The sequence below is a fragment of the Pieris napi genome, chromosome 19 (assembly GCF_905475465.1).
Source record: "Pieris napi chromosome 19, ilPieNapi1.2, whole genome shotgun sequence".
Classification (NCBI taxonomy): domain Eukaryota; kingdom Metazoa; phylum Arthropoda; class Insecta; order Lepidoptera; family Pieridae; genus Pieris; species Pieris napi.
The window spans coordinates 7,253,879-7,270,302 of NC_062252.1; the positions used below are offsets into that span (position 1 = coordinate 7,253,879).

Here is a 16,424-nt window from a genome sequence, read left to right on the forward strand (position 1 = left end):
CTTTTCATGCCATGGCAGTAAGCGGTCTGAGGCCCGTAATTTCGATTACTGACTTACATGAAACGAACGCGAAATGTGTCGATCCCATTTCGCTGTTACTGCATTTCAAAGTAATCAAATGTTACTTAATAGTCTCAGACATTTCAGTTGCATGAGCCTTCTCCAAACTCCACGTCAAATAAAAGCCAATAGCCAGACCACAGACCGCTCCACTAAGTCCTACATTGAATTTACGACACACTGTTCATAAATCTCTGACACAAAATCGTCGCTCTCCATTGGAGTGCCACGGGAAAGAAATTTATTAACACTTTTATTACGTTCGAATTTGATGAGCTATATATATTAGATAAAAACTGTTACAACATAGATAAATCATTTTAAAAAAGCTAATATGAACTGAAAAATGTACTCCATTTTAACTATACAGTGTATACTGTATACCTCACACAATGACGTAGAGACGAGAAATCTCTCTTCATATGATTAAAGCTCACGTGCTGTAATATATTATATTAAAGCTCCATTTATAAACCTACCAATACAAACAAAACAAATAACCTAATAATAATAAAATATACTATCAAGAAATCCTTACAGAATCTCTCTGAAATTCTCAATTTGCGTCCATTTAGGTATATGCAGTAGATATTCATTTTCAAAAGAGAAATTTGCTTTCAAATACTGATTCCTTATTAAAGTCCTTTCAGGTTAGCTTGACGGCGTATTTCTTTGCATTTTATTTCAAGAGACTATTACCGGTCGCTTTGACGACAAAATTAAATTATTGACTCTTACATAAAATTCTAAATTATGTACTATAGTGAATGTTTGTAGTATGTACATAATGTACTTATATATACATTGATACGATAATTATGTTCAGTTTTTTGTGATTATTTCCAGTGAAACTAGAAAAATTGAAGTAACTGTTTCCAAATAAAAACTTATCGAGGAAACAGTTCTACTATTATGGTAATATAATAAATAGCAATATTAAGCTTTGTTTAATTAAATTTATAAAGTTTTAACGAAATAAGCAAACAAATGTTCAGGCATCGATTTATGAATCCATTAAAATGACCGCGCTGTATAGTTATGAAAGCTAGACTGCTCCTGTAATTTATAGCCAGCCATTTCCTATCCTGTCTGGATATTGTTGAAACTCTATATTTCGACACTAATCTCATCGAGTATCATATTCTAATACTTCAAACGACACTCGCTCTTTGTGCGTATGTTCTGTCTATATTGTGCCTTGTTATAGTGAAATATAATCTTTCGTAAGTTTGTGTGATAGTGACAGTCAGTTGACAGGAGACCAAGTCGCTTCTGTCCCTATATCCCTATGTATGCTTAAATCTTTAAAACTACGCAACGGATTTTGATGCGATTTTTTAATAGATAGAGTGATCGAAGAGGAAGGTTTATATGTGTAATAAAATCCATTAAATTGTAGAGAAATATCGTTATTTTTGAGGGTTCTAATGTGATGTCGTAAATAATTAAATTTTTTCAGCTTAAATTGCAAACGCAAGCTGAACCCAACGAGATTTATGAAAATAATGCACTAACTTATATTGTACACATTGAAAAGGTCTACAGAAAACTCCACGATGGTATATGTCTATCTCTTATGGATATCCCACAATAACATTTTTTTGTATTTACTTTTTACGGAAAATAATGGCTAATTTTCGAAGCGATTTTAACCAATACAGCATTAATCCTTATCCAATTAAATACCTTAAATGCATTTTTGATATAATATAGATCTATATGGCCCTTTACAGAATATGATTTAAATGAATATTTTCGGAGGCCGCGGTTCTCCCTATAGCACTTTGAATTTAGTATCAGTATTGCACCCGTGCGAAGCCGGGGCGGGTCGCTAGTTTTATTATATAGCTATTACGTATATATGTACACGTTTCTCATTATGTATAACAACACAAACCTTAAAGGCGATTCTATATGAACATGATGAGAAGAACACGACGGTGCTGGCTGGCATGAAGGATGAGCTGGTATAGGTGGTGGACTGCTATGTCTGCTGAGGGTCTCTGGAGACACCAGGGCGGCACTTGCAGACGCCGGACTGGGAAGAGGCGGGGCACTGCTTCCAGACATCTCCGAGTCTCCAAATGTCCCTCTTGAGACGTGGGAGCCGCCAGACATGTTGTTCGCGGGTATTGAGAAGCAGCTGAAAAGAACAGTCATTTATTACAAAGACAATAATAGCCTTATGACACTTAAACAGTTATGGATTACACTGTATATTGCAATAAATATAATGTAATCTATTTTTATCATAATTCAACAAATCGATAAAGTAGTCTTCAGTGCCTAAGCATGTCGGGTAGATACTATAACCAATTTCAAGAGTATTTTAGGGTGAAATTGAATAGTATATAAAAATCCATTATATACGGGAGTAACGGTTTTGCTCAGTCTCGGTTCTAAATCCCGGAATCAAAGGCCGATGCACTTGCGAGCCTTCTGGAAATGTGAGTGTCCATGGGCGGCGATATCACTGAACATCAGATGAGCCTCTTGGCCGTCCTATTAAAAAAAAACAAAATTCTTCTTACTACGGGAGTTCAGGATAAAAGAATAGCGGACAGTAAAATGTATGAAATAAATGTCAATCCTAATTAATTCTGAAGGTGTGAATGAATCTTTTAAAAGTCCAATACTTCGTCGATCCTAAGACAACAAGTAATACCAGTATAACTTTGAGGATTAATTACCACATGTAACCAAGCTCTTCGTTAAAAGTATTGAGTGACTCATTAAAATTCCACCTACCATTGTAATGAGAAAATTCCGTCTTGATCGTCTGAAAATAAGTTTCGTTAAGACGAAAACCTATCAAACTAAAGTACGTTCGCCAACGATAGGATTCGAACTGTTTAATTTAGTAATAGAATCCATTTAAAACTTGTGCAAAGAACGGTAAATTAATATATAATAACTTTATTACGCGGGATATAATTATTATGTTTTAAGGTCTCAGTATATATATATACGTATGTCTTAAATTTATTAGACGTCCTAGTGTACAGAAAATCAATTTCTAGTTAATGTTTCCTACCACACTATTGTCAACTTCTTTTGTTTTAAATTATGTATTATTTGAATTACGAAAAGATCTAGTTTTTAAATTTGTATTAGTTTTGGTTTTAACACAAATATGAATACAGAAACATATTGTACAAAATGTAGACGTTTTGGCTGAATTGTTTTGAGGGGTTGAGGGTTGTACTAACTTCACCATTTATTATGTAAATATATTATTCCGCTGCCGAGTTTTCTGCAAGTAATTGTCGATATGGGATACTTCCAGAGAATTACGTCGGTTTCACGCTGACGTCATGTGATATAAGGGTTTGTTATTCGCAAACTGTAGGATAGAAATGACGTTGTTAAAGCTATTAACTATTTATATTTTAATAAAAAACATCTCATCTAGTGGAAGATACACAATATTTCTTTACATTTTTAATTATAATAATAATCAGTGGCGCTAAAACCTCTTTAGGTCTGGGCCTCAGATTTATGAATCTGTTTCATGATTATTTTTTAATCTAATAGGCAAGTAGATGATCAGCCTCCTGTGCCTGACACACGCCGTCGAGCTTTTGGGTCTAAGACATGTCGGTTTCCTCACGATGTTTTCCTTACCGTTCGAGCGAATGTTAAATGCGCACATAGAAAGATAGTCCATTTATGCACAGCCGGGGATCGAACCTACGACCTCAGGGATGAGAGTCGCACGCTGAAGCCACTAGGCCAACACTGCTCTTTACATTTTTCCGTACCTAAATAACATTAACATCATTTGAGTAATTATAAAAATATAAAGATTTTATTATGAATTCGTAAATAATTTGAAATTCGTCTTTACTTAAGCCTCAATTGCACTTTGAATTAATTCTCTACATTGAATATTCACTGAGATAAAGTGTCAACGCGGGAGAGGATTTAGAATCTAAATTGTAGATGGAGGTCGGCTTACCGCTAGAGCCTGTCTGCCGCTATACTCATACTATAACCTGAGGCACCTTATAGGACCAAAGATAACGAGAAAAATCATAGTACAGTACAATCTTACTATCACTTGAACTTTTGCTATATTTAAAAATATATTAGATTTAAAGTGCACTAAATAATAATAAAAAACTACTTTTTTTATAAATGGTCTTGCATGAGACAATCACTAGAAAATATTAGTTTTGAGGTTGAATCTAATAAGACTACTCTTGCACTCGTTTTTAAATTTGTATTTAATCTATTCTACATACCTTAAATTATATTTGAGTTGAACTAGTAATAGTCGAAGCTACATTCAAAATACATATTATGAAGTATTTTTTAAGTAAAAGTTCCACACGGAGTTCAGTACAAATTCCTATTTTGTTATACGACGCATGAATGGCGCCAACCGGCAAAACAAATTTTTATCATTATTCATCTTCTAGTCAGGTTTAGATCGCCTTGTCTTACGAATATTTTTTTCCTACAAAATTCCGTAATCTCATGTGACAAAGCGTAATTGACAAGTGACAAACAACTCTAGTATTCCCGCCAAAACTCAGCACAACACCGCGAATGCGCTGGTGTGCGCTACCACAGATAAGTAACATTTGAAATAAGTCACAGAGACGGCAAAGCGCAACGAAGCTATTATTGTCTAGAGGACATATTAAAAATTTGGTTATTATAGTTTTTATTGGTTATTTCACCCACAAAATCTATAAATAATGTATGAATAAAACACATATTGTGCTTACAAATAAATTTATAATAATTAGTTATCCATACCGTGTGGATAAGATTCGCAAAATTGTCTTATAAAATAAAAATATATCTTTCCAAATTTATTATTAAAATTTTCAATCTATACTTTTGTTGATCGTAATAATATAATTATGAAACACGATGTAAAAATATAATGATAGAGTAACACGTAATTATGATTACTGTATCCAGGTCGTGATGAGTACAACAAACATTTTGTGCACAAGTGTTTGATTACGGTACTTGCTTCCTTCGTGGGGAAATTTTTCCGCTCCAGAAACGTGATTAATTAGGTTCCCGATTTTGCGTTAAAAGTTTTAAGTTGGAAACATCTGCTTTACTGTAACTATTAGGTGTACATTATGAAAAACCAACATGGATATAGCCTCATACTAGGTGTTTAAAAGATTTTTTTTAATCCGTAGTTAAATCCAAGTTACTACTTCCGTCAGTCAGTTTTCCATCGTCTGCGGAAGATAAGTGAATACAAATAACCTAGAGAGTAAATATCATGATTAAGAAACTATTTTGACAATAGTAAGAGTTTTTTTTAATCCACAGTTAAATCCAAGTTACTACTTCCGTCAGTCAGTTTTCCATCGTCTGCGGAAGATAAGTGAATACAAATAACCTAGAGAGTAAATATTATCATGATTAAGAAACTATTTTGACAATAGTAAGAGTTTTTTTTAATCCACAGTTAAATCCAAGTTACTACTTCCGTCAGTCAGTTTTCCATCGTCTGCGGAAGATAAGTGAATACAAATAACCTAGAGAGTAAATATCATGATTAAGAAACTATTTTGACAATAGTAAGATTTTTTTTGAATCCACAGTTAAATCCAAGTTACTACTTCCGTCAGTCAGTTTTCCATCGTCTGCGGAAGATAAGTGAATACAAATAACCTAGAGAGTAAATATCATGGTTAAGAAACTATTTTGACAATAGTAAGAGTTTTTTTTAATCCATAAAGTTAATACTTCCTTGAGTCCGTAAGTCCATCGTCTATGGAAGATAAGTGAATACAAATAAGACGTATTACCTAGACAGTTCTCATAATTTAAATTTCGAAAGACTAAAATTATAGTAATTATGACAAAATAAAAGGAGTTTGCAATGGATAAGAAAACTATTCAGCACTTCATCTAAAGAATGTTTCTTCCGATTTATTTCTAAGCAATAAATCATGGTGCAATAAAATGTCTACGTTTTCATTTAATTAGTGGCTTGAGCTCGATTAATTTTCTTTTTAAAATCTTATTTCTTAGAAATGATGCTACACTCAGTGCGGTCTTAAAAATAAGCAGCATTTACTTAGCTATACATAAATGTAAACCTACCCTAATAATATACTCTGTATTTTTAGTTAAAAAATGTAGAACATGAGTTTATGAATGTAATGAACTAGATGAGGTCAACAGTGAAGCGAAAATACCTAAAAAGAAAAAAAAGCACACACACTTCATTAACGCACTGAATAATAAATTAAAATTTCATGTTGTTCGAGGCATCTCATTTTCTTTAATTTGTATGAATTGCCTAGTATCTGTGTTTTAACCATAGCTTCAGTATTACAGATAATATTAAGTTGTGCCTAAATAAAAAATATTTAGTCAATTGAATTTAATATCGACTTTCTTGTTAAATATTTTTCTCATATCAAATATTTTCTATATTTGATATTTATATTACAGAAGACCACACCAGCAGCTAACGTCTGTTTGTTTATTTAAATCGCAGACGAAAAACCAGACATGATAGGCAAGCCATTTCCGCATTCAATATGGCCGCGTCTGATTTCCTTTCTCGTTTCCCGCGTAAATGGTTTACGTGGATTACATGCTACGTTTATTTTAATTAAGTTCGGTTAAACGGTCTCGTGGTAAATAACATATCGGAAAATTTAATGTTGAGTCAAATTCATAAATATAATTCTGAATGAAATAATGACAAAAGATGCAGGCTCTCGATTAAAGCGCTATTTTTTTTAATTACAGTTAAGAAAGGAATTTTATCTTCGAAAAAAAACAACAAACCGAGATACTTTTCTCCACTTCGAGTATCGTTTAATGAACAGTAGGTACTTTAAATAGACATGTATTATAAAAAGATAAGAATCCTTAAAAGTTTGGTCGTAATGAGGATAAAATTACGGAAGGCACGATTTCGTTAAAATTCACACTAAAGTATAAGCCACCAAACAAAGAAACCAAAGCTGTATGGCGTTTTTAAACTGCGGTTTATAAAATGTATATATGTTTGATAATACATATTCTTTTTGAAGACATCATTTAATGAACGTTTTATGCATTATTTAAAGTCTACATAGTGCTTTAACATAGACAACACTCCAGTAAAACGTGTATCTATTCGTACAAAGTAGAAAAAGCAAGTCCTCTAACCCTTCACATCGTCATTTAACTTTTTAAACATAAAATGTTATACACTTTCTTCGTAGTTCAACCTCGTAATGCGAACAAATGAATCCGTTCGCACGAAGAGCTTACCCTACCTAAACCTCACTAATCTTACCTCACCGTAACGAATACTTCTAGATACGTGCTAGATAATATTTGATCGAAAGTGGCCACCCAATAGGAGCCTATGCGCGGAAAACGTTCAAAGAATATTGACCGTATTTCCAAGGATTTACAGTGTAGTTTCCAATACATGCATTGTTGTTTATATCCGTTGCATGTTAGGTTGGAATAAGCGTAGGTTTCGTAGCGTTCCCTTTCGTTAGAGCATGGCCGCCCGCCCGGTGATCAATGAGCGTCTGTAGTAACTGGCTTTTTACGTTGAACGTAGTCATTGTACTTGAACGCTTCAGCAGAGAAAAATTCTAAAAGGCTTGTGTTACTTTACTCCGGCTAAAAGCGAAAGTAAATCAAAGCTTCCTCGTTTTTCCAATTTCCATAATGTAATTTAATTCGTCCTTTGTTTGATTATTCAGCGTCTACCCAAACTTGGGGTTAACAAATTATTTTTCATACCAAATATTTATAATATTTTTACGGTGTACAAAAGTTTAACGTTTTAACCTTAGATTTTTAATTACATGCCAATCACAAAACTCTTTTGACCCTTTCCCTGAGATTTATTTGAAGGGCATCCCTAGTTAAGGGACATATAAAATTTAGCTTAACAAAATGGCTTATGAAACTTGAATATAAATGACACATTAATACGTTAGGGGTGTCGCAAACAAAAAATGACTTTATATCTGTCTGCTTGAGTGCATTTTAATGGAACAGGTGTTGTGTTGCCACATTTTGGTGCATTTTAAATTTAATCGCTGGGCCACCCCTGTCACTAAGCATCTTTGTAAATGGTCAATGACCTCGGGGATTAAGGACGACTTGTTTAATAACATTGATACCTTGCCGGGAAGTAGGGCGAGGGACAAGCATCAATAGCTTCACTTCTGTCCTTCCTTTTTAACGCAAATTGTTAATTTTATGTTCACTAAAATATAAGTTCTACAAAATTTATAGGGTTTTCACACACTGAATTATTACACAAATACGAAAAAAAGAAACGATAAGCAATGCATTAACATTTTTGTATACAACTCTATCTCTTTTTCCACCTTGTAATTATGTTAAATATGTGTATAAGATATATTATTGAGAATTTTAACAAAAAAGAACACAAATTGTTTCTCTGTAAAGTACAAAGTAACGACATTTAAAGTTCACTCAATTATCTCCTCTTTTTACTCTACAAGTTTTTTATCACCACCCAAAAATCACAAAATCATCTCCATGTCATCCGCCATTCCATCGCACGTCACTACGATGCGTCGCCTCCCAACCTCCACAGACAACTTATGCAAGCGCGAAGCGCGCCAAATTCAAATGAATGAAATGTGATTCCATTACATGTGTAATAAGTATCTATGGATAATAAAGTATTTCAGTCTTTGGACAAAAGCTCAGCAAATCGTTTCTTTTCATAGGAAAAATACTAATGTTAATACTACTTAAACAAGTATAATCTTGTAATAGAAACAATGTTTAAGGTTTAAAGATATATATTTCTCATTACAAAAAATTTATTATTATTTACATGAGAAACTTAATATGTGTATACGAAGGAGATTTAGTCAAATAGTCTCATTCTCATATGTACAATGTACATATCTTCAATGCCCTTTTGAATTGGTTAAACGCGCTAATATTACGAATTTAAGACGGTAATTGATTGCGTGTAGTGGCGTGTTTGATTTGTTTGAATGAGAAGCTACTATGGAGAGAGTTATTTAATTAAGATATAGGTGCTGTAAACATATAGTTGTTTAATCGTAAAAAATTTAGTTTCTTGGTAGATTTTATTAGTCTGTGTTAAAAAATTGTATCCAAACAGTGGCTTTTTAATTTATTTTGTAGTGTTACAAATTTGATAGTGATATAAATTTTGTTTTTGCATGCTGTACCCCATATTTCAATTAGATATATGAAATGTGGCTTGACTTAACAATTATAAATTGATTGATGTACAGATTGCGGAATGTAATTTGAAGAAGTTGATCCCCTTCTTTCTAATATAAAAAAATAGCTATCAGGCTTCAAAGCATTATTACAAATTATCTAATTAAAAGCTTCCTACCTCCTTATCACATCCACCTCATCACCATTAGCCACCGACTCCGTGATCTTCATCATAACACTAAACTATCATTATCTTAATAACTTGAAACTATTTCTAGTGATCCCGGTCGGCGCAAACGCACTCCCAACACTGAATTGTTCTTGATACGAGCAGGGGATCTAATTCGATAATTCCCAGTGCAATTTTCTACTAACATTATTGCAGGCACGATGCGACCGGACATCAACTCTCCAGCGAAATTGAACTACAAAAAACCAAACAAAAGGGTTTCCCGTGATCGTTATCATAAATTTTGTTTAGTAGGTATTTAATATTCGTATTTATTGTAATTTTTTTATTTTGTTATAAAAATTTTGTTTGATAATTACATGTAACATTTTAGTGATTAAAATTCTTCATGTGTTTGAGGCTAACAAATCTGAATGTCCTGCCGCATCCTTGAATCTTGGGATTCGCAATTCTTGGGAATAGAATAGTTATTTTGGGGTACTGAGTAACAGAATCCTGATCTACTTCGCCATAAATATATCAATATACACAAATATATATCCTTGGGTTACCTTAAATAACTCGACATTATATTTCCAATTATCGATAATAGTTATATTTATAGAACGAACAGGCAGTTGCGATTAATACCAACTATTAGCATAATAGTTGGGAGCAACTAACCATGACAAAAGGACGTGGGGGTCTGATGGAAGCGACGCGGATGTAGTCGATTTTACTACGATGGTGGTATTTGATTATTATATCGTCTAATGGTCGATTACAAGGTCAAATTGATAAGCTTGAGGCGAGAGTATTTCGGCCATCGAATCATTGGATTAAAGCGGACTTCGTGTGCAGACTATATAACACTAATACAGACTGATATCGTTCGACTATTATCTGTGGAAATTAATGTACCTACGTATTACCGAAGACTATCCAATACTTTCTATATTGTCTTTGGTAATGTTTTTGTAATAAATAATTAAGTATTGTATTTTTTTGGATTGAGAACTCTTTGATGTTTAAGATTGAGAGCTCCTGGGATTCGCTTTTTAGTGCCGGTTTCCTCACGATATTATCCTTTCCCGTACGAGCGTGTGTTAGAAGCGCACATAGACATAAAGTCCACTGGTGCACAGCTTGGGCACGAACCTACGACCTCAGGGATGAGAGTCGTACGCTGAAGTCTAGGCCAAGATGGCTTTACAATATATTCTTGATATTAATTACATTTGCATTCAGAAGTACTGTCCTTGTAGTAGTTATAGACCGAAGTTTCACGTTTCTGTCCACATAGGGGACCCCAAATGCGTTGGCAGTTCGGTACACATAAGCCAGTTAGTGTCAATTTGAATTTATGAGACTTGCAGTTCACGTGGCCGGGACCGATTTGTTTCAGTTAAGCCCCAATTACCTGGACTATTTTTCAATTTGAATATGAAAAATCCTTTGTTGGTTTATTTAAAAAACTTTATTTATATGGAGAGGTGTGGTACGTGTTCTAGATAAACTAGACTTCTTTCGCAAATTAAATATTTTTATGCAAATATTTTACATATACGTTAATGTTTGAGACATAATAGAGCATAGAAATGCATCCGCGATCCTACACCATACCATAAACACTATTAGCAAGACTGTTATAATGTTACTTTGACTTCGCATGAACTGAGATATCCCCGTAGTTAATTTATATTGAGGTGAATTTGAATTTGGAATGCCGTATCACCCTCGTATAGACGGTCGAGTTTTATTTGAAAATGGAATTGATTCTTGACTCTATGAAAATTACAATCTAGCGATAAGCCAATTTAAGTCACAGATAATTTACTAAAAATAATATTATATTCCCATTTTCCATTAAAAAACACACTATTAAGATCATGATCACGTACATATTCCTTGTATCTAGATGCTACAGTCGTCAAATGATCAGGTTGTTTATTAATTTCCATAAGTAACTCAACTGTTTAAAAATACCTTACTGCAATTCTCCGTGTATAAAAAGCAATCCTAACCCTGTTTAAGTAGGTTACATGCTTCTGAATTAGTAAATAAGTACCTGACCTAGTAATGGCGCCACACTGTCTCCTTAATAATAAAGTTAGGAGGCATTTCTTACAGTAATTACGTAATAACAGTTAGCCTCGATAAATATCTTTTTTATAATGTTAAAAGAACTTTATTTCTCATTACAAAAAAAATATTTTTTGACATGAGCAGTGGAATCTCGATAACTCGAATGTCAAGAGAAAGGCAAAAAATTCGAGTTTTCGACTTAACAAGAACTTCGAGATACATATGAATTAACTGCTGAAACTTCGACCCACAGAGGCGCTATTTCCAAGTGTATTTTTCGATTTGTAGAGTCTAATTTGAATAACAATTCAACTTAAGTTTTGTAATATATATTTTTTATGAATTTATTCATTCATTGCATGTGTACAAGACAAAAATAATGTATTAGAAGCCCCGAACAATCATTTTGGATTTTATTGCTATTAGTTCGGGGAATTCCAAGTAATATTTTACTAACTCGACTTACAGTCTCCTTTTTGATTTTCTAGTTCAAACTCAAAGTCAAACTCAAAATATCTTTATAACCAACCCACTTGATAACCAAGTACACCTTTGAATCGTCAAGTTAAATTAATCGTAAATTTACATTTACTACCAGTTCGAGTATAAATATGTATTATCAATACTTCGTAGGGAAATAACATTTTTTTCGAGTTACAAAGTGTAAATAATTACATACCAATATACCGCGTGTTTAGGGGTTCATCGAAAGGGAATAGATTTTTTCTTCAACTTACTGACTTACTTTTTGACTTAACGAGGTTTGAGTTATCGAGATTCCACGTATATATGAACGAGATACACGTCGCCATCAGACAACAGTCCTATTTAAATGTATCATCACGCAACTCAAAGCATTAATCTAGGTATTACATGTGCTTGTATTATAATAATTGTCTAAAAGCACCGTCTTGGGAAGGGATTATGTGAATAGCCCGTAGGTATTGCATTTTCACGGCGAAACAATAAACGTTTTATATTAGGCATTAAATATCAATGAACGTTTCATTCAAACAATTACTTCAAAATAGTTTTTTATGAAATATCCTCATGAATTCTTTGTTCATTTCCAGTAAGGGAGTAATAATGTTAATGTTTCGATTTCCGCGACGTCGAGACACTTTATTACACGAATAAATATTTTCCCTTGTCTTGTCTGGAAGTTTATTACATTTGTTGGCAAATTCTTAATGTTCCTCGAAAAAAACAAGACATATTTAGGTCGAAGATAAGCCGCTATATTTGACTTAAATGTAAGTAACGAAATCTTAATATATTTAAATTACACGACACGTTGTTTGTCCGCTATGGACTCACTAAAAGATAGGATAGCTTACATATATGTATATATATATATCTACTGTTCGTGTGTATGTCACTGAACTCCTCTTAAACGGCTGGATTTGAATGATATTGTTTGAATGCGTTTGGGTGGAGCCCTGGATGGTTTAGACTTTAGATTTACAAATCAGCCCAGCAGATGGCGCTGCAGTCGGTACTTTCATACTTTGTTAATATCCTAATCGCTTGAAATATCATGCAGGGCGTCTGTCGGGTTCGCCAGTAAATTTACTAATAACTGAAGAATAGCTTTATATGAGGTATAGTTGTCTCTTTTTTAAGTTTAAACTACCAAAGTTATTCACTAAAACAGATGCTTGAGGAGTAGACTTGTAATACCCTCAGTAACATTCTGAACCAAAAAAAGGGTAATTAAAACGAGAATCTAACATCTTTAAAACGCCTAGATAGCTGTACTGTACAATAAGCTGCGTCGGCGTACGTCGAGTACCCGAGCGACATGTATAGAGCTCTCCAGCCGCCAGCTTACAATGCATGTAAGTCTAACGGCTAAAACAAAGAAACCAGCTTAAACTTGTACTGTAACTATAATATCGAAGAAAGACAACCTTTTTTTACAAATTGCTAAATTCTTATAGATTGTTAAGGTTCTAAACTGGTAAGTACTGAGTTGAAAAGGTTTTTGTTTGCATAAAAAATTTTAAAATCTGAAATCGTGAAAAATACATTTCTCGAACCTAATTTCGCTGTTTTGCTGATGATTTTTCTTTTTTTTCTGCTCTAAGTGCCAACAAATTTCTGTAATTTTATTTTATTTACAGTGTGCTTGTATTATTGTATATGTTTTAATTATTTTTTAATTTTCAATTTCTATTAAATTTTTTTTTTGTGAAACTTATGCTTACATTAATTGTCACACATTTTAGATGTAAGATTTTGTAAAATAATGAGTAGATTTAGAACTGTGTGTGATGTCGTAAGCTTAGTAACTAAAAAAAAAATTGCTTAAATCTACTATATAAAAATAAGTCGGGTTTTCCTTCCTGACGCTATAACTCCAGAACGCACGAACCGATTTCCACGGTTTTGCATTCGTTGGAAAAGTCTCGGGCTCCATGAGGTTTATAGCAAAGAAAATTCAGGAAAAATTTCAACAGAAAAACAGGATCACCAAACGAAATGTTACATAAAACCAAGCCATCTGGTGGCGAAACGGAGTTCGCCGAGTTGGCTAATCATTTATATAAATCTTATGGTGTACTTAAAAATACATTTTACTGTTCTCGCATACCATTCAAAAAAACGTAAATCATTATAACAGAAACATTTATTTGTAAGTGAAACTTACATAAAAACTGAATGTTCGCCCTCACATGGATCTTCGATTACTGTTATCTACCCTAACCACTATTTTCTCACGTGACCACGAACTTATGCTCGCACATCTGGGCTCCATTCATGAGGGAAATGATAAATCTTTTGAAATTGAATACAATTAAATCACATTCTGGATCGCATTTAAATATCTGGGTGGCCTTGGGATCTTATAAACAAGTTTTTCAAAAGCCACTTGAAGCTTTACAATTTTTTTTTATAATTTTGTCTCTGCGACATTCGAAATTATTACATTTAACAAGAAGATGTCCTACAAAGCATTATTTATATATTATTACATATATTTTATATATTTCTTATTCTTAAAAGGCCGGCAACGCATTTGCGAGCCTTCTGGCAAGGTGATTGTCCATTATCGCTTAATACAATATTATATTTATTAAATTACAATTTTCTGAACCTTAATATTATAAAATCTTGAAAAGTAATATTAAAAATGATGAAAAAGAAGATAAAAAAAAAAAGTTTGGTCCCTGTAGCAGTGATACCTTTATACAATTGTTTTTCTACTATATTGTACAATATCAATATAAAAATTTAACCATAACACCACGTGTCTTATATAAATATATATAAATAAGATCTATGCGAATGTGACAATTTCCATTTGGAATTTAATTTTGAAGTAAAACGTGTCCCCTAATTACGTACAGCGCCAGGTGTCCTAAAACATTCTTGAGCTCAACAACGTAAAAGTAATTTCGAAGGAAAAGCATCCAGGGCTAGTTCATTAACCTGGCGCTTACTCAAATACCTTTAATAATTTCGGGAAACTAAGTTAATATTTCGTTCATACAATATTCTTCAACGAAATTTGGTTTAACTAACTAGTTAGCATTAGGTTAAAACTGAAGAGATTCTAAATCTTACTTCTGCAACGAAATAACAAACACAAAGGAATAAGTATAATATTAACATTTGCATTAAAACATGTGAGAGTATTGGCTTCAACGTGCGTATCGAACCTACGTCTCATCCCTGAGGTCGTAGGTTCGATCCTCGGCTGTGCACCAATGGACTTTCTATATTATATAGATGTGCGCATAATACATTCACTCGAACGGTGAAGGAAAACATCGTGAGCAAACCGGATTGCTTAGACTTAAAGTCGACGGCGTGCGACAGGCACAGGAGGCTGATCTCAGGATACTTGCCTATTAGCTAACATGATCATGAAACAGATATAGAAATCTGAGGCCCAGACCTAAAAAGGTTGTAGCGCCAATGATTTTATATTATTAAAAACATGTGTTATTTTATTACTGCCCAACATCAAAGAATTAGGAAATAAAAGTATGGATAAGTGATTCTAAATTAGTATCCTAATCATTTTCTATGCATAGTTTAATGAAACTATAAGTAACAAAACAAGAACGTGAAGAATCGGCGAAAATTTAGATGAGAAATCGTATATTATGTATGCTGTTCTCTGGGAATGATGCGTCTGGTTACGGCTGCGATCGCTGCATAATTCAAAAAGTTGACTGCGAGACAGCTGACAACCGTAGATACGAATTGATTTGCTAAACCCGCGTATTCCAAGTACTGCTCAACGAATAAAAGATGAGTGGCTTTTGGAGGTCTGACACATTATTCACTGTGATTTTGAGAGCTGTTCCTCTTATTTAACTCACTATGGAAGTGTTTTTGTAGGCTTTTACATCTAGTTATACCAAAACAGTATTATGACAATGTAACAAATTCGATTAAGTGTTGTTCCCACGAGGAATGTAAGTGCGTGCTCCTATTTTACCATGCCTCCTGCTGATAGAGGACAAATCTTTGTTATTAATTTATTTTATTATCATTTATTACTTAAGATGTCATGTGGAACATGGTGTAATGGTTGCAGCTTCTTAGAAACGTTGTGTAAAACAAAAAACTTGGCGATTAAAAAGAGTGGCGGAGAGTTTATTGCCAGTTCTTCTCGTCCGTTCTACGCCCTTGATTTGAGAACTTTCAGTAAATGTAAAATTAGAAGCATTTAATATGTATTTCTTTATTGACGTTCATAAGTGTATAACTGTTCATTGTATTACCTATATGAATAAATGATTCTAATTTTTTTTGATTTAACAAATGACCATGTCAAATATCCGACCCTCAAGCAATTATCCACACAAACATAATTTCATTTTTGTTATGACAATTAAAATATTTCGTAGATTACATAGTAATAATATTCCTTCTTTAGGTGCTGCTGCAACCCTATTCAGGCCCTACATATCTGCATTGGTTTCTT

General features: G+C 33.2%; 1 protein-coding gene across 2 annotated transcripts in view; it reads right to left on the bottom strand.

Moving 5' to 3' along the window:
- LOC125059243 (proton channel OtopLc-like) overlaps nt 1-16,424 on the bottom strand; it is a 57,905-nt gene that overhangs the window by 28,246 nt on the left and 13,235 nt on the right. The window contains exons 1-2 of one of the 2 annotated variants that reach the window (XM_047663571.1): nt 9,410-9,549; nt 1,958-2,203 (exon numbers count right to left, since the gene is read on the bottom strand). In XM_047663571.1, the coding sequence (XP_047519527.1) occupies nt 1,958-2,203; nt 9,410-9,465 (302 nt within the window). In that variant the 5' untranslated portion in view covers nt 9,466-9,549. Of the gene's footprint in view, nt 1-1,957; nt 2,204-9,409; nt 9,550-16,424 lie in introns of those variants that run through there. The other variant, XM_047663570.1, reaches the window with a different exon arrangement.